The following is an 18,519-nucleotide window of genomic DNA, read 5'->3' on the forward strand; positions in this document are numbered from 1 at the left end:
CAGAACTGGGGGTGCTGGGGGTGCAACAATGCTCCCTGGCTTGAAGCAATAACAGCAACTAAATGCATGGCTTCAATCCCAGGCAGTGTTTGTGGTTTTGTTCGGGGCTTTCAGCACACCCCAGCAAAGGCCAGGCAGAAGTGCCACAAGTCTGTCTGAAACATGCGAAGCTGGAGAGGGAAGTGCCTGCCCAGTGCTGCGGGAGGTGGCTCAATGAATCCAGACTCATGCTGTTGCCTGCAGGAGGATCTGGCCCAAGGAGGCTACGCTTGTGTCACTTACACCTTTGTCGGTGTGCAAGGGTATGTCTGCACTGCAGTGGGAAGGTGTCCGTCCCAGCTGGAGGAGCCATACCCACGCTAGCTCTGATCAAGATGCTAAACACAGATGTGTAGCATAGCGGCAGGAGGGGCTGGCCGCCCTGAGTCCTGATGGGCCCTCCCGTCGCTCCTGCCACCATGGATACACTGTAGTTGTTAGTGCGTTAGCACAATCAAAGCTAGCGTGGGCCGGGCTCCTTGACCTGGAAATTACACCTCCAGCTCGGGCGTAGTGCGACCCGAAGGGAGACTTCTTTACACTCCCCTGCTCCTACTGACACATCTCTGCATCTGGCCCAGGGGTGGGGAAGATGCACTCAGCTGCATAGCCACGGCCCACATCTGAGTCTGTGCTAAACCAAGCCCCTGGGGCTGTCCCGGCAGGGCCAGATTTACATCGACAGGAAAGTCCTGTCTTGCTTCGCCAAAGCGTTGTCATTTTTAGCACTAAAGAAGAAGCCAGTCGGAGAGTTAGCAGCGTTTCTGCAGCCGCAGCTCAAGGCCGGGGCGTTGATGTTTTCCTGCCATTTTATCTCAGAAATGGCTTCTCCTTGCAAGAGTCTGGCAGCTCTCCGCACCCAGCTCTGCCTGTTAGTCCTGATCACAGGTAGGGTTTTCACGTGTTCTTTAATCTTACCGGGGCTATCGGCTGGTGCCGTCAGCATTAACTCTTTATGGGAATTATTCCTAAATGCAGATTCTGCCAACAGAGTATTGAAATCTCTCCCATTGCACCCGGTCCTGGGTTGGAACACTGAAGAACTTCACCCAGAAACGGGATCTCAGCTATCACTCACTTGTTTCTAAGCTTTTCAGCCCAAATGCCTTCCATCTTTCAAATCATTTCAGCATCCGTTTGCACACAGCAAACATTTCCCAGGAGGGCAGGACCTGGATTTCACAGCACATGCAACAAGGCAGGAACTCTGGCTGCAGGGCTGCCCAGTACGGTGAGACCCCAGGGAAAGAAATCAATAGCCTAGGTGATGCCCTTGGCATGTCCAGGCTCTGCTTGGTTTCAGTCCTTTGCTCGCTAAGGCGATAGCCGCGTTTTCACTGTTGGGCTCTGCAGTTCTAACCCACAAAACAACCAGCCAGCAGAGAGAAGGCTGGTGCCCCAGTTTAGGTCCCTGGCTTAAGATGTGTGAGATCCTGCTTCAATTCCTTGCTGTGCTACAGGCATCCTGTGTGTCCTTGGCCAAGGTATGTCCGGTTTCTGTGTGTTCTGTACAAGGGGTCTGGAGCCCTGGCCTGCTTCCCAGGGTGGAGGCTAGAGCCCCTGACGCTTGGGGGATGTTCAGATGCTGCGGTGATGGGAGCCAGGTAAGAGAAGCGAGACCCTGCCGAGTTTTTTCTTGGGAACCTTGCTAAGTAGGCAGTGTGCCATCCCCCTTGTGCATAGAGCCGGAGCCCCTCCAGGGCTGGGAAATGCTGGGCAGCTACAACTTGCTGTCCAATGTGGCTGGTGTATTGAGCTCTTGCTGTTAGAAACCTGGAGTAGCAGTGCATGAGCACTGGGCAGCTGTTGCTTGAATTAACTGGAAGCCCCACTCTTCCCACAGAAGGAGGAGGTGACAGATGGTTCGGGAACATTAATACACAGAGGCGTCCGCTCATACAAACTTTCACAAACAAGGTGAACAGCAGGGGCACAGCTATAGCCTGTCAACATTCACTTTCTATGATTAAACCATGACTATGAATTGTTATTACCGCAGCCGAAGGGGCAGGGAGCTGGCAGATAACCACGGAGCAAAGCTACATGTCATTTTGCACCTGACCACCCAGATCAATTTTCATAGAAATAGCAAAGGAGCGAGCCGGGCACTGGAGCGACTCAGTAAACAGAACAGCGCTTCCTGCCCACCTGCCCCACGGGGGAAGTGGTGCAGCCGCTGTAGGATGTCGGGGGAAATGCTGGGTTGGGGCTGGCTAGCTCAGGTTGCAGGGCGCAGGTTCTTGGCTAGGGAGGAGAGTTGCAGGCTACTTTGGGAGCTGCTGGTGTAGGGCACAATTGCTGCTAGGAGTCCAAGGGTGTGTCTACACAGTGATAAAAAACCTGTGGCTCTGAGTCCAGGGCAGTTGATTCAGACTAGGGCTGTGGGGCTAAAAATAGCAGTGTAGACAGTCCAGCTCGGGCTGGAGCCCAAACACCTATGCTGCATTCTCTAGCCCTGCAGCCAGAGCCCCGTGAGCCCGAGTCAGCTGACCTGGGCCAGTCGCAGCCACGCTGCGGGTCTTTTATCACAGTGTCGCCATGCCCTGCATTCCAGTCCCACACCAGCCCCTCCTGGGGGACGCAACCACGTTAATGATTTATTTACACAGTGCCCGCCAGGGCATTAGCACTTTGCACAACCAAGAGAGAGACTTGGCCTGGGCCCTAAAGAACTGAGTCTGTGCTTCTAAGTCAATTAAGCTAAACCAAATTCAGGCCACTTTAATTCTGAATAAGAGTGTCCACACAGGGATTAAATACGGTTTAACTAATTCACTGTAGAAGTTAATTTGGATTAACTTTGTGAGTGGCCCCATGTAGACAGGCCCTAAGACATACAAGGGGTGTGGGGTAAGGGTCATGGTAGGGAGACCAGGCAATTCCTGCCCTATGGGCTCCACTTATCTTGACGAGTCTGTTAAAGTTGGTTTTTGCAATGCTGGAGCTGTTGAAATAAGGCTGGAGCCAGACTCTAGAGAAGCTAGTGATGTGGGGTGCTTAGCTGGGCTCATGTGCTAATGGCTTTATCCTCACATCCCCCTGGGGGAGAAGGGCTCTCAGCCCTGGTTTACAGCTGGGGAGCCAAGGCCCAGACGGACTCAGTGACTTGCCCAAGGTCACACAGTCTGTAGCAGAGCAGGAGACGGCTCCCAGTCTCCAAAGTCCCAGGCTAGTGGCTGAACCATCATGCTAGCCAGCCTATATCAACCCCAGCACGGTGCAGTCCTGAGTTCACTCAAGCCCCAGGCCTGGCCTGCGTCCCACCCTGAGTCTCAGCCCTGTGACAGAGGACTGGAGCAGCTCCGCCCCGGGGCCGTGGCTGCTCAGTGCAGTGTGTGCTCACAGGTGTTAGCTAGTTAATGCTCAGGGCACCCGCTGAAGGTAGGTGAGCAAGGACTGTCCCCTTCCCAAACGCCAAAGCCAGCCAGTGAGTCAGTCCTGGAGCACACCTGACCCTCAGCCCCAGACGTGTTCCCCCAGCCCACGCTGCCTGCTGCCCCGGAGGAAGATTAGAGCCAGAATGTCTGGGAGAGTCAGGCCCCTGGCTCCCATAGCCCCTTGAGCCTCCAAATGCCAGTGACGTTTGCATGGTCCCTGCTGAGCCCGGGATTATCTGGCAGCGGAGGCTGCTTGCTGAGTGCTTCCAGAGAGACCTCTCTGTACTACACCAGCTCTGAGCTGCTTTTTCTGTTGTTCTCCTGTCTTTCAGGTGAGATCTCAGCCTCAAGAAACAACAGCCCGCGGAAGTCAGGTCAGTACAGCTGAATAATATTGTTACAGTGAATGCCCTCGTTTGTGACACTTGTGTTTTGCCTAGTGCACCTCTGAAAATGCAGCAAGGTTAAGAGAAAATGAGTGTCCCAGTGAAAATCCTCTAAAGCTGAAACTCAGCTGGTGGCTCCAACCTCTAGTCCCCAGCTGCAGCCACCTGGTGGACCCTAAGGGCCAGATCTTCCATTGGAGTGCTGCTTTACACCAGCTGAGGGTCTGACTCTCAGAGCTTGGGACTGGAGAGATTTGTCATTGCCTGGATCACTTTTATTCTGTTCTGCAACAGAGTGATTACACTGATGCAGTCCAGTGGAAAAGATGAAATGCTCTGCTACAAAGTACAGGACAGAAAAGCACCCAATCAAATGGAATTAGTAATGATCAAAAGTGATTTTAAAATACCCAGAATGACTGCTATAACACTACATGAAAACCACTCCTCGAGATATTTTGAGAGGATGAGTTAGCTAAGGTTCCTAGCTACTGCCTGTCTCTTTCCCATTATAGTAAATTCCCTATTTCATTCTTAAATATGTTTAATGCTTAAGCTGTTGCAAAAACTTATAACCCAAACCACTACCCATTTCTCTATTAACAATTTATAATCAATATGTTCCTTTTTGAATAGCCCTAATAATGTGAAAGCAATTCCCAGCCTCTGTAAAATTTGCATATTTTCCCTTACATTTCAGTTCCTTCAGCTCCACTTGTTGGTCACATGTGGACTTTGGCTACAGAATTTGCCATTTCCTTAGAGGAGGGGAACCACAGAAGACATTTGTATCTGAACCAGCTTTTGCTCTGAGACGGTGTTTACACGGGAAAGTTGCAACTATTTAACATAAATCTGTTCTTAATCCAATTTAATTAAATCGATGCAACCCCCTGTGTGGATGCTCTTATTTCAAGTTAAGGGACTGGCTTATTTTGGTTTAGCTTAAACCTGTTCCCCATTGACATAAGCAAAGCTGAAAAAAGCCACTGTACCAAAATAAGGATGTCTACAAGGGGTTTGCATTGGCTTAACTTTATCGGTTTAAATTCACTCCTTAGCTTAAATCAGTGCAACCTTCCCATGCAGACAAGCGATGAGACAGCCGCATTCATGAGTCTACATCTACTATGCTGCTGAGCAATGTCTGTACCAGTGCATGCTGAGGAAATCAGGGCAGCTCGCCCAGAGTGCCTGGGGGACATGCACACAGAGCAGCATGGAGGACAACGCACTCTGGGCTGTCTGGCTCTCTGCCTGCGGAGTCGGGGGGAGGAAATTTTCTGGGGTACAGAAAATCTCCCTTCAGTTCCCATATCAGCCAGTGGTCTCCTGTATGCCCTCAGGCAAGTCACTTGACTTGCCTCGCACCTGAGCTGCCCCTCTGTAAAATGGGGGTAAGAGTCCCAGCTCAGGGGTGTTGGGAGGCTAAGCTCTATTAGTGATTTGCTCTGGGTTTGTGCGGTGCCCAGGAGGGCCATGACTGGGGCTTCTAGATGCTACTATAAAACACAGTGAGGGGAGCTGTGTAACTACCGGCCACATAAGTTACACAGGCAGAGTTAAGAGTCTCGTCTGCACACTACCACTGCTACAGGCTGGCTACAGGAGGTCTGTCATGTGACTGGCAAGGGAGGCATGACTGGACTTTTCCCGGGGTGTTGATCCCAGGGCCAGCCTGGCTGGGGAGGGCAGATAACTACGGTAAGAACCAGAGACCCAGCTCTTTGTTCTGTGTTGGTACAGCGACACCTGGCACCATGCAGCCCCATGACTAGCCACAATGCAAATCAATAACAATGATCATAATAACAGAATTAGGGCCAATTCATATACCAGTGTTCCCTATGGTTCCTCTCCTCAGAGAAAATAAACACTGCAGTCCCAGTCAGCCTGGGACCGAAACGTCTTCAAGAGCTGCAGAGCTGCTCGTGAGACAGGAATGCTGGGAACGAGCTCTGACAGATTGTTCTAGGGCCATTTATGGATCGTCAAAGGGAACTGCAGTGCACATTTGAATGACTTGGGTTCTAGGCAGTGGTATCTTACACCAAAGGACCCTTAATGAGACACACTCCATAACAGAGAACTGAGCTAAGACTACTGACGATAAACGTAATTTTATGGTGCTTTTTGTTTGATACTGTTTAAGGCGTAAGCTTTGTTCTGTTGGTAGTGTCCTGCGAGATATCACGGGGGCTAGTAACAGAGGTTTTTCCTCTCTAATGCAAGCTGCTCGCAGTTACTAATTTGGCTATTTGACTTTCTGTCTTTTCCAAATTATTTGTTGTTTTATAATTATGAAAGGCAGGAATAACTTGGAAGCGATAAAATCAAATAGCTAAATTAGCAACTGCAAGCAGCTTGCATTAGAGAGGAAAAGCCTCCTTGAGTGTTTCAAATGAGTAGTGGTTATTCATGATTTTCTGAAGCAGCTGAATTAAATGCTACTTATAAGGAATAATTGAATAAAAGTACAAGACTGTGTATATGTAACGCAGCAATTTAGTATTTACTGCTAAAAATTCCTATGAATGGCTTCAGAATAAGCACAGAATGGATATATTTCTTCGCCACTTCATAGAAATGTAACCGTTGTGCAAACTGTAAATAATTAAACGTAGAGCTGGTCAAAAATTTTCCATTGAAAGTTTGTAATGGTGGTGTGCAGTGTAAGATGCAGTGAACACGAGTTAATTGTGCTGTGCAGTGCAGCGTGCAGTGCAGCATGCAGTGGGGTGTTCAGTGGCAGGGAGTTAATGGTGCTGTGCAGTGTGAGATGCAGTGGACATGAGTTAATTATGCTGTGCAGTGCAGCATGCAGTGGGGTGTTCAGTGGCAGGGAGTTAATGGTGCTGTGCAGTGTAAGATGCAGTCAACACGAGTTAATTGTGCTGTGCAGTGCAGCATGCAGTGCAGCATGCAGTGGGGTGTTCAGTGGCAGGGAGTTAATGGTGCTGTGTAGTGTAAGATGCAGTGGACACGAGTTAATTGTGCCGTGCAGTGCAGCGTGCAGTGCAGCGTGCAGTGCAGCATGCAGTGGGGTGTTCAGTGGCAGGGAGTTAATGGTGCTGTGCAGTGTGAGATGCAGTGGACATGAGTTAATTATGCTGTGCAGTGCAGCATGCAGTGGGGTGTTCAGTGGCAGGGAGTTAATGGTGCTGTGCAGTGTAAGATGCAGTGGACACGAGTTAATTGTGCTGTGCAGTGCAGCATGCAGTGCAGCATGCAGTGGGGTGTTCAGTGGCAGGGAGTTAATGGTGCTGTGTAGTGTAAGATGCAGTGGACACGAGTTAATTGTGCCGTGCAGTGCAGCGTGCAGTGCAGCATGCAGTGGGGTGTTCAGTGGCAGGGAGTTAATGGTGCTGAGCAGTGTAATAGCAAGTACGTGTGGTGTGGGGGAGTCACATCAGTGGTCTTGTGAGAACCTCGTGCACATATTGACTTTCTTTGCATTTAAGGCCCTAACTGCCAAGAGTGCTGACAAGCTTTGGCACATGCCCTGTGCCTGATGCACACCCGAAGCTGGAGCTGTGCTTGGTGCACACAGAAGCAAAGCCACAGTTTGCACACGCACAGCATTGTAGTCCTTCTTATTGCATTTTATGTCAACCTACATTTCTGCATTCGGTGAGAGTTTGCCAGTCGTTTGCCAGGAAGCATGCTGTGTTAGTAGCCCTAGGATGATCCCTGTTAGCCCACAGGCATCACAGGGAACCACTGGAGGAGCTAATAAGATGCAATGTTATCAATTTACCTCCTGGCCTGGTTTTGTCTCCTCCTCAGATATGTTCTGTTCAAACTTCCGGCAGCACCCTCGTTACATAGCTGCCAAAAAGAACACCCAAGTTCACTTCATCTGCCATTCCCGCAACTCAGCCGATGTGCAGTGGTACAAAATGACTGGACATGACAAAACCCCCCAGATGATCAATATGAATGACCCGAGGGTGAACGAGAACAGGAGTGAGTCATTTGTAATGATCACCTTCAGCAAAATCCAGCCTGAAGACAACGGCATTTACTTGTGTGAAAATAAGAGCCTGGCTCGTGATCTGGGACGGATACGCACGTGTGGGAGTGAACTGAGAGTAATAGGTGAGATGTGCTATCACTGTCCCTGCCTAGCCCCAGCCACACCCATCTGTCCCCATACACACTCGTCTCTCTCTCTCTCTCTCTATCTATCTATCCCTATACACACCCGTCCATCTATCCCCATACACCCTATCTATCTATCTATCTATCTATCTATCTATCTATCTATCTATCTCTTATGGATTTTTTCAAGTTTTCTACTTAAAACCTTTGGGCAGGATTTTCAGGGGCACCAAAGGGATGTTGGCATCTAGCTCCCACTCCAATGGGATCCCTTATGATTAAGGCTATGATTTTTTCAGGGAGGTCGACGAAGTCACGGAATCTGTGACTTAATGCATCCGATGAAGTGAGCTGTAGCTCACAAAAGCTTATGCTCAAATAAATTTGTTAGTCTCTAAGGTGCCACAAGTCCTTCTTTCCAGTCACCTCAGTGACTTCAGCCCATGGCGGCCAGGAGCTGCGGGGTAGTCCTGAAGCTCCTGAGTGCCACAGGTGGCAGAGGGGACCCTGGCGCTCCAAGCGGCCCCCACACATAGGTGCGGGAAGTAGGGGTGCGGGGGTGCTGCAGCACCCCCAGGTTTTATGCAGGGTCCCAGGTGCCAGCTGAGCATGTGGGGTCTCAGCTGCTGGCCCCGCTCCCAGCCACGCACACGGGGTCCCGCATCATGGCTGCTGTCCTGGTGCCTGGGGGCCCTGGGCAGGATCCTGCTGTCCCACTCCTGGCTCCGCACATGGGGTCCCAGCTTCCGGCGCCACTCCTGGCCACATATGCAGGGTCCTGGCTGCCAGCCCCACGCATGGGGCTCCGGTACTGGCCCCGCCCCTGCCCCAAGCCTTGGTCCCCTTATCCCTGTCTGTGTCCCCCTCCCCTCCTGGAGCCACGGCCCTGCTCCTGCCCTCAGCTCTGGTGGGGGGGGGCATGAGGTAAAAAGTTTGGGGATAGTTTTGCTGGTTTTCAGCACCTCCACTATAAAAAGCATTTCAGCACCACGGTCCCCGCAGCTGCCTAGCTGCTGCACGCAATGTGGGGACCCCGCAGCTGAGCTCTCCATTTTGTCATAGCTATTTTTAGTAAAAGTCATGGACAGGCCACAGGCTTTTTTTACTAAAAACAGCCATGACAAAATCTTAGCCTTAATGATGGTGCTTTGAAAATCCCCGTCTGACCCATTTACACAGCAATACAGAACCCCCTGAACACATTAGCAGCCACGCAGCAAGAAGGGGCTGCGACCCACATCCCAACAGCAAAGGAGCCCTGCATCTGACGCCGGGTATGTCAGGCTGGGTTTGAATTTCAGTAATGCGTTAGGCTCTTCCCAACCCTGGTTAATTAAAGGGACCGTTTGGGTCTTCAGCCATTCCCATTGTGGCAATTGAGCCCCCAAGGTTCTTTGCATGTTTTCTGACTTATTTCAGCTCTCATTTCTCTCTCTCAAACCCCCTTCAGAATATGCTCTCGTTCAACCACAAGCCATTGGGCTAGATGCAGGAATCCATGGGTCAGTTTCTCTGGCTTGTATGATGCAGGAGGGCAGACTAGAGGATCTAATGGCCTTTCCTGCTCTTAAAATCTATGGATGTATGTGACTCTATGAATCTATGTGCTGGAAGCTATGAAACACAGGAACAAATGAGCAAACCATTGCTGCGACTCTCAGCTGTTTCGGGCAGGGACTGTGTCTGCCTCTATTTCTGTACAGCACCTTGCATAATGGGGACAAGCAGGAATGAGGCCCATGAGCGCAATCCCAGGATACACAGGAAATGATAAGACTATTATCATTCCAGAAAGGTTGTGTAAAAAAGCCCCTTTTCACACTGTAAAATACAAGAAGTGCAGAGAACTCGCATTACGGGTGTGAATACTCACACTACAGGTCTAACTTACACCTACCAACCTGAGGACGTTCAGCCTGGAGCACCAGGTGTCTACCTGAGAACAGGCTGCTTACCCTGGAGAATGAAGGTGCCAGTCATCTCTGCAGTTCAATGGGGCAAGTACCATTGCTGGCATGTCCCCCATACTGTAAGCTCTTTAGGGCAGGGACCATCCCTCTGTTCTGCATTTGTTCAGCGCCTGGCACAATGGGATCCTGGTCCATGATGGGAGCACCCAAGTGCTACCACAATCTTCTTCCTTTCTTGCCACTTCCCTATTTGGGGTTGGGGACTTTTATAGCCTTCTTCCAAAACTCGTGATTGTACGGCTGGCTGTCATGCAAATTGGTGTCTCTAACATCTGCTGATGTCTGCTCCACGTACCTAGTCTTTGGCCTCCTCCTTGCTCGTCTTCCATCCACAATCACTGCAAAGGTCATCCTACCAATAGCACTCCCAGATCTCCACTGGACACAACCACACCAACATATCCTAGCTTCCATCAACTTGTCCTCAATTGGGGCAATCCGCATTAGGTCCTTCACAACCTCATTTCATTTCCTATCATAGAATCATAGAATATCAGGGTTGGAAGGGACCTCAGGAGGTCATCTAGTCCAACCTCCTGCTCAAAGCAGGACCAAGCCCCAACTAAATCATCCCAGCCAGGGCTTTGTCAAGCCCGACCTTAAAAACTTCTAAGGAAGGAGATTCCACCACCTCCCTAGGTAACTCATTCCAGTGTTTCACCACCCTCCTAGTGAAAAAGTTTTTCCTAATATCCAACCTAAATCTCCCCCACTGCAACTTGAGACCATTACTCCATTACTATCACAGCATGTCCATCCATTTAACCATCTCAACATCTTCATTCCCATGGTAGGGAACATACTTCCCCGTAATTGGCCAAGTCTCTGTCCCCTACATGAGGATGGGTTGAATTACAATGTTTATACACCCTACCTTTTAACTTGATTGCCATATTTTTATCACAGAGAACTGGGGTCAGCTCCTGCCATTCGCACCAACCAGCTAGTCACTCCCACAATACAGGTAATAAATAAATGAATAGATTCCCCAGGCCAAGAGGGACCACTGTGATCATCCAGTCTGACCTCCCACATAACACGGGCCAGAGCACTGCCCCAAAATAACTCCTAGAGCAGATCTTGTAGAAAAACATCCAATCCTGATTTAAAAGCTGCCAGTGATAACCAGGACCCTTGGTAGGTTGTTCCAATGGTTAATTACTCTCACTGTTAAAAACGTGCCCCTTATTTCCAGGCGGAATCTGTCTAGCTTCAACTTTTCCACCCATTGGATCCTGTTAGACCTTTCTCTGCTAGATTGTCTATTACCAGGCATTTGGTCCCCATGTAGGTACTTACAGACTGTGATCAAGACACCCTGAATCTTCTCTTTGTTAAGCTACATAGATTAGGCTTCTTGAGTCTATTGCTACAAGGCAGGTTTTCTAAACCTTTAGTCATTCTCATGGCTCCTCTCTGAACCCTCTCCAATTTTCAACATCCTCCTGGAATTGTGAACACCAGAACTGGACATGGTATTCCAGCCGTGGTCGCACCAGAGCCAAATACAGAGGTAAAATAACCTGTCTGCTCCTACTCAGAATTACCTTGTGTATACATCCCAGGATCCCATCAGCTCTTTTGGCCACAGTGTCACACTGGGAGTTCATGTTTAGCTGATTAACTACCATGACTCTCAAACCCTTTTCAGAGTCCCTGCTTCCCAGGATAGCCCCCCTCCCCCATCCTGTAAGTATGGCCGACATTCTTTGTTCCTAGACGTGCACATTTACATTTAGCTGTATTAAAATGCATATGGTTTGTATGTGCCCAGCTTACCAAGTGATCCAACTCTGCTGAAGCAGTGCCCTGTCCCCTTCATTGTGTACCACTCCCCATGTCATCTCAAACATCATCAGTGATGATTTTATGTTTTCTTCCAGGTCATTAATAGTATCATGGTAATTAGTGTAAGACCAAGAACCAATTCTTGCAGGACTCTGCTGGAAACACACCTGCTCGATGCTGATTCCCTGTTCACAGTTACATTTTGAGACCTATCAGTTACCCAGGTAATAGGAAACCCTAGCTCTCCTGGCCAATGGCTCTGTGACTGCCTCCAGTCGCTCACACTTCATGGTGCTGTTCTGGGTGCCGTCACACACACATGGGAGTAGCATGCCCAAGGCACTGTGCTGAGGGGACAGCGCCTGCTTTATGTCGGTGCCAGGTCTCTGGTGCAGATACCACCAGTTCACTGGAAGGCCAAGAAAAGTCATTTGGACACCTTGCACTTGTTGCCGTCCAAGCATGTCATGTTCAGAAAGAGCTGTTTGCTGCCCTGAGTGACCCATGACCTGGCTGCCCATGTGGTGGTGCTGACAAGGACCTTCCACTTGCAAGCCCAGCTCTATGTGGCATGGGGAGGCCGCTTGCTTTGCTCTCTGGGCAGCATTTCAGGGAGACATTCCCCATCCCCAGAGCAGGGCTACCCATGGAGCTGGCCATCCCTCAGCACTCACAGATCATCTGCCATGCCCCCAGATCACAAGATGGGCTTAAAATCATGAGATTTTAAACTGGAGTTCTTTTTATTTCCCTTCTGGGTCTGGATCCTTTAGGGTTCATGTCTTCAGACTTTTATCCATGACCAGGAGGGCATGTACTTACTTTTAAAAACAAACCAAGCAAACATAAAACCCCCCAAAGCTGACACTCTTATGTATTCACCTGACTCCCAGAGCTGGGATTAGCACCAAATATCATGAGACGCATGAGAAAATCGCAATAGCAGGTGACATTGCAGGCTAGTGGCTCCGTCCCACCCTTCAAAGTGGAGCCCTAAAAGTTCTTCACTTATTTAAGGCTAAAAGTCTGTGTCTTTATATCCCTATGTCAGATTATGAGTGCCCCCCATCCTGCCATGTTGCAGACAAACTGAGCTGGCTTCCTGCACTCGTGGAGAGCCAGACAGTGTTTTGGAAAGCACTCAGGACTTTAGGGCACCCAGTGGCAGCATTTTGGCAGGGATCACTATCTCCTGGGGCTCCAGGACTTTCTGAATCAGCTCATAGCTCCCCCCTAATCTGTAACAGGAGCTTTCACCCCAGGCTGAGGTACAAACAGGCATCAGCAGGTCATGCCCTTCCATATTACTAATTGTGGGGAGGGGTGTCCCAGCTGGATCTGGGCTAGATGGATGGGGCAAGGGGTCACAGTATGAAAAGGGTATGAATCACTACTCCTAAGGTAACAGGTATCAGAGTGGCAGCCGTGTTAGTCTGTATCAGCAAAAAAAACAAGGAGTACTTGTGGCACCTTAGAGACTGCCCAAATAAATTGGTTAGTCTCTAAGGTGCCACAAGTACTCCTCGTTTTTTTTACTCCTAAGGTAGGAGAGGGTATCAGCAGCAGAGAGAGGTAGGGAGAAGAGCCGATGGGAGGTTACAGCAAACAGCAGGTCAGGGAAGCTCTTGAATCAACGGGGAGGTTTTTCTCCATCAGAAAAGCAAGTCTGTGATGCTCATGGGGTGCAAACGGGGCTGTCGTGAAAGGAAAGCAGGCATTTTTCTTTCTTTCTTCCTTTCAAGAATTCCCTTTATCAATTTTTGTTTTCACCCGTTCACTCACTACTCCATGCAGAACCCTGGGATGTGCTCTGGAGCCAAAGTCAGGGGCTAGGCGGCCCTTTCACGCTAAGTTCCTCCTCCCAGGCCAGAGGTGGGCAAACTACGGCCCGCGGGCCACATCCGGCCCGCAGAACCCTCCTGCCCGGCCCCGGAGCTCCTGGCGCGGGATGCTCCTCCACGGCCCCTCCCTCGCTGTCCCCCCTCCCCTGCAGCCTCAGTGCACCGTGCCACCGGCTCAACGCTGCGGGCAGCCGGGCAGCGTAGTTGCAGAGCCGCGGTAAGGGTTGGGTAGAGGGCAGGGGAATTGCGGGTGGTGGTCAGGGGGCGGGGGTGTGGATAGGGGTTGGGGCGGTCAGAGGGTGGGGAACATGGGGGTTGGGTGGGGCAGGGGTCCTGGGGGAGCAGTCAAGAAGGAGAGGGGAGTTGGATGGGGCAGCGGGAGGCAGTCAGGCGCAGGGGTTCCGGGGGCAGTCAGGGGACAGGGAGAAGGGGTGGTTGGATGGGGCAGGGGTGCCAAGGGGGCAAGTCAGGAATGAGAGGGCGGGTTGGATGGCGTGGCAGGGGGCAGTCAGGGGTGAGGGGTCTGGGGGTGGTCAGGGGACAGGGAGCAGGGGGTGGTGGATGGGGCAGGAGTCCCGGTGGGGGCCGTCAGGGGACAGGGGGGTTGGCTGAGGCAGGAATCCTGGGGGAGCCGTCAGGGGGCGAAAAGCAGGCAGGGGGAGGGGCAGATAGGAGGTGGGGGCCGGGCCACGCCTGGCTGTTTGGGGAGACACAGCCTCCCCTAACCGGCCCTCCATACAATTTTGGAAACCTGATGTGGCCCTCACGCCAAAAAGTTTGCCCGCCCCTGTCCTAGGCCCTTACAGCTGTTCTGTAACAAAACTCCAGCCAGCTCCTGCTCCTCCCATCTGGGAGAGGCACTGAGAAGGGTTCAAAGCGCCCCGTCCTGCCGTTGCCCTGTTTGTAGGTTTCAGCACCATTAAGCAGGTCCAGAGACGGAACAGCGTGAAAGACATCATCATCATGATCCAGACCATTCTCCTGGTCATCTTCGTGAGCGTCCCCATGCTCCTGCTCCTGGAGAAAGTGAGTATTGGGCGCCTCCTACTGAAATGTGCCTTGACCGCCCCACACTGCGAGGCATCTTGGAATGTCTCAGCACGACGTCTTGGGGGACCATGTTCCTAGGCCTGTCTGGGCACCGTCATCCCAGGCTCCCAGCCATCGCTCTGAGACCTGCTGAGAATGGGGAGAGGTCTCCTGTATTTCCTAAGGGGCAGGGAGCTAATGGCCCTGGAGCCAGGACAGGCATATCGCCTTCGCTGGGGGGTATATAGCTGTGTCACAAGAGGCTTCATTTCCATGGTGTCTATTCAATCAATGCGCTCTTCCTGACAGCCTCCTCTGAGAAGTGGGTACCTGGGCTAGGTCCCCAAGACAATGCAAAAGATGGAGGAGGATAGCTAGTCCCTTCCACCCACTGCTTCGCAGCTGCGGGGGAGTTATACGGGATATTGCCATCTGGGCCCCACCCCAGCTGGCAGAGCCATGGAGGAACAGCAAGGGGTTGCACTGCCTCACCCTGGTGGCCCCTCGTGGCTGTCGAAAGGTGTAGGCCAGGGACGTCTACACTCCAGGGGCTACAGAGCCACAGCTACACTGCGGGAAGCCTGTAGTGTAGACACACCACAGCGACAGAAGCGGTTTTTCCGTCACAGTGGGAACTCTACCTGACATGACGTTAGCATGACGGAAGCAGTCTGCTATCGATCTCGCTGCGGCTACACTGCGGGTTAGCCTGGCACCGCTGCGGCACTCAGCGGCTGTGGATTTGTCACATCCCGAGCACCGCAGCTATGTTGACCTGAGTTTTAAGTGTAGACCAGGCCTCAGGGTGGAACATCTATCTTCCTTTGCTTGGAGAAATAAAGCGTTTAGCCCCAGGGAGCCCTGGAAGCATCTGGAATGCCCCTGGGAAGCTCTGGGTCTAGTGGGTTAGGGGTATAGGGCAGAGATAGTAGGGGGAAGGGGGCAGAGTGAGGGCAGCCGGCTTCAGCAGTGTTACTGAGCATGCTCAGCCCATGTGAGCAAATCTGGGGGATGCATGACCCTGCATGCCCCCCCATGTGTTGCCTCTGATAGGGGTTCAATGATGTCTCCTGGCTCTTCCAAGGGAAACTGTCATCAAGTGTCTGGGCACTGGCGGTGCATACCTCAGGCTTAGATCTGGGATGGGGCTGGCATGGCTGGGAGCGGAAGCAGGACGCCGGTACCCAGGCTGCTCACTGTTATCCCTGGCACCTGGGTTGTTCTGAGTGCATCGCGTAGCTTAACCCGGGTTGGTTTACATCAAGGATTCAGTGTAAATCCAGGACATCGCAATAGGAGACACGCCCAGGCCATTCACACACAACCGTGCTGAGCGGGTCTGTTCTTGGACAGCCCCACTTCACCGAGGGCACAGCTGCTTGGCCATGCCCTGGTTTTACACCCACTTGGGACACCTTTGGGGGAAACATTTAACGACACAGACATTCTGATAGCAGCCCACGGAAGAGCCCAGAAATGGCAGGACACAGTGGTAAGGAATATCACTGTATTTACCCTGCGCTTCTCCCCTCCCACTAGGGTGACGGCAAGGCCAGCTCTGATGAGGACCATACCTACGAGGTAAGTTAACAATATCATGTTAATTAGGTTAATAATAGTTAATATAATAGGAATATTTTTGAAGCAGTGAGCTGGGCAGGGCGGCTCATTTGTTAGGGGTTTCAGATGTACATTGCGAGCTGAAGGGGAGGAGGAGTGGATCTTTAAGACTGACGTCCTTTCTCCCAAGTGTGTGTTGTGTATTGGAAAAGTGGTGCTGAACAGTTTTTGGAGTGGGGGTGCTGAGCTGCACCACCACTTATCCCTGTCTGCTCCCCTCACCGTTCCCTAGAGCTGGGACCGGGAGCAGGGCTGTGGCTCTGGGAACGGGGCGGGACACAGACAGGGGTAAGGTGGCAGAGGCTGGGGCCACAGCTAGGAGTGGGTGTGGAGCCCCTGGTGTGGGGCCAGCGGCTGGGCAGGACCCCCAGGGCCGGCAGTGGAGCCCCCGGGCATGGGGCCAGTGGCTGAGTGAAACCCCGGGCTGGCAGCCAGAACCCTGCATGCAGGTGCCAGCAGCCGGTCCCACCCCCGGGTGGTACCCTGGAGCTGGCGGCCGGGACACCACATGCGGGGCCAGCAGCTGTGCAGGGACATGGGCTGGCGGCCAGGACCCCAGGCAGCAGGGACCGGCGGCCGGTGGCCAGGACACTGGGCATAAAATCTGGGGGTGATGCAGCATCCCACGCACCCCTACTTCCCATGCCTATGTATTGGAGATAAATAAATGCTAACAAAACCATGCAAAACTAAGCGTTTCAAACGGCCTGCCTCAAAATCCCCTCTCAGATGCAGCTCCCTGACTTTTGGGCAGTCAGTGCCACTAGTTCTCCGGTCATCCACAGAGTCTGCCAGGGTAGAGAAGGCCTGAATTTCTGTCTAAAATAAGCCGAGGGAAACAAATAAACCCTTTCAGGTTCTCTGTAAATCATGAAGGAGGAAAAAGAGGCACCAATCCATTATATCCCTGGGAATGAGCCTGAAGATGGCACTGCCAGGCCAGCCTTGGAGATGGGAGGGAGGGAGGGCTGGGGGCGAGGAGTCAGCTTTGGTAAAGCTCTTCTGCCAACTAACGTCACACTGAATTCCCAATTCTGCCCTAAGCTCAGCTTGTGCAGCAACAGGTGAGCCAAGGGAGGCGCCTGGGCATATCTCAGGGCCGAACCAGGTCTCTGGGAACGTTTCCTTCTCAGTGTCCCTCTTCTTTGCACAGGGCTTAGAGATCGAACAAACTGCCACCTACGAAGACATTGCACCTCTGCGGGATGTAAAAGCCAAGTGGACAGTTGGGGAGCATCCAGGCCAGGAGTGAGGGGCTCTGCACCCAGGCGACTTGCCTACCTTAGTGGCACAGCTTCTTGCACCCGCTGTGCCTGCGAGCTACCCACTGATGCCGGAGGGGATGGGATTCCTGGCTTCCTGCCATGGGCTGTGGCTGTTACAGACTGACGTGTGGCAGGAGCACATCACGAACTGCAACGAGATGATGAGACGCTGCCAGGAGCTCCCACCTCCCTGCCGCACCCAGCTGCCTCCCATGACTGTTAGTAGAGCTTGCTTGAGTTTTTGGTGTTATATATTCAGTGCTTGCTTTTCTGAGTCTGTACCCAGGTCTGGATGGGAACTGGCCAGGATGATTTTAGCCTGGAAGTTGCTGTTCTTATCTCAACCCACAAGCCCCTAGGTGCATGTACCGAAATTAGTAGCAAGCTGCCACTGACTGGCAGCAAACAGTGAGTTAACCTCAGCCTGAGTTAGGCAGCAAAAAGAAACTGGTACGTTTAAAGCAGCAAATCACTTGAATCTCTTAGGCCCTGGGCCTAGGAAGGAGAGACAGGTTTGCAGAGACGACACATTCACAGAGGGCTGGAATGTGATCGCTTTAGTCATGTTGAACCGAACCTTACACCGCGTGTGAAGTTATTACAACTCCTTGTAGCAAGGTGCTACTCAGCAGGAATGAAGTTCTACCAAGTGTGAGTTAGGGCATCCCAGCAAAGTGTGGAAATTTTGGGATCAAAATGTCCAACTGCTTTTTAAAGTTTTAATAAACACAATAAATCAGTGTCCTACTCGTCCTGTTACCACCGGCCGGAGTCAGACTGGCTCCTTACTGCACAGTGCGTGGGTGAGATGCACAGTCCAGGGGCTCTCTCATTGAGCCACTTGTCTAGGTGCGTGGGCCATTATCATGATGCTGGGATCTCAGAGAGGTGCTGTACTAAGGAACACCAACGATTATTTCACATCAACTCACACACCAGAAGAGGTTTTCCATGGACTGGAGCATGGAACATTCCTTCCGTGCTAATAATAAGCCTGCTTAATATCAATTAAAATTCACTGATTTCCTGCTCCGAGCAGCACTTTAGGCCCAGTCCTACAGTTTCTGCTGCACAGGCCTGTGACAGGTTGGGTCACAGAAACC

At 51.7% G+C, this 18,519-nt stretch overlaps 1 protein-coding gene across 1 annotated transcript; it reads left to right on the forward strand.

Annotated features, from left to right (window-relative positions):
• The first annotated feature begins 762 nt into the window (after positions 1-762).
• On the forward strand, positions 763-18,158 carry CD79B (CD79b molecule). The gene is made up of 6 exons (XM_077806447.1): positions 763-927; positions 3,749-3,790; positions 7,589-7,900; positions 14,410-14,528; positions 16,071-16,112; positions 17,305-18,158. Exons 1-6 carry the CDS (start codon positions 834-836, stop codon positions 17,401-17,403), a joined length of 708 nt encoding a protein of 235 aa, XP_077662573.1. The 5' UTR covers positions 763-833; the 3' UTR covers positions 17,404-18,158.
• Positions 18,159-18,519: the final 361 nt, after the last annotated feature.

The sequence above is a fragment of the Eretmochelys imbricata genome, chromosome 27, assembly GCF_965152235.1.
Source record: "Eretmochelys imbricata isolate rEreImb1 chromosome 27, rEreImb1.hap1, whole genome shotgun sequence".
NCBI classification, from domain to species: domain Eukaryota; kingdom Metazoa; phylum Chordata; order Testudines; family Cheloniidae; genus Eretmochelys; species Eretmochelys imbricata.

Bases quoted from the DNA above. Each gene is read 5' to 3' on its own strand.
- CD79B (XM_077806447.1), top strand. From the start codon at position 834: ATGTTTTCCTGCCATTTTATCTCAGAAATGGCTTCTCCTTGCAAGAGT. The intron at 14,529-16,070 runs GTGAGTATTGGG...CCCTCCCACTAG, and splicing joins TGCTCCTGCTCCTGGAGAAA to GGTGACGGCAAGGCCAGCTC. The intron at 16,113-17,304 runs GTAAGTTAACAA...TTCTTTGCACAG, and splicing joins ATGAGGACCATACCTACGAG to GGCTTAGAGATCGAACAAAC.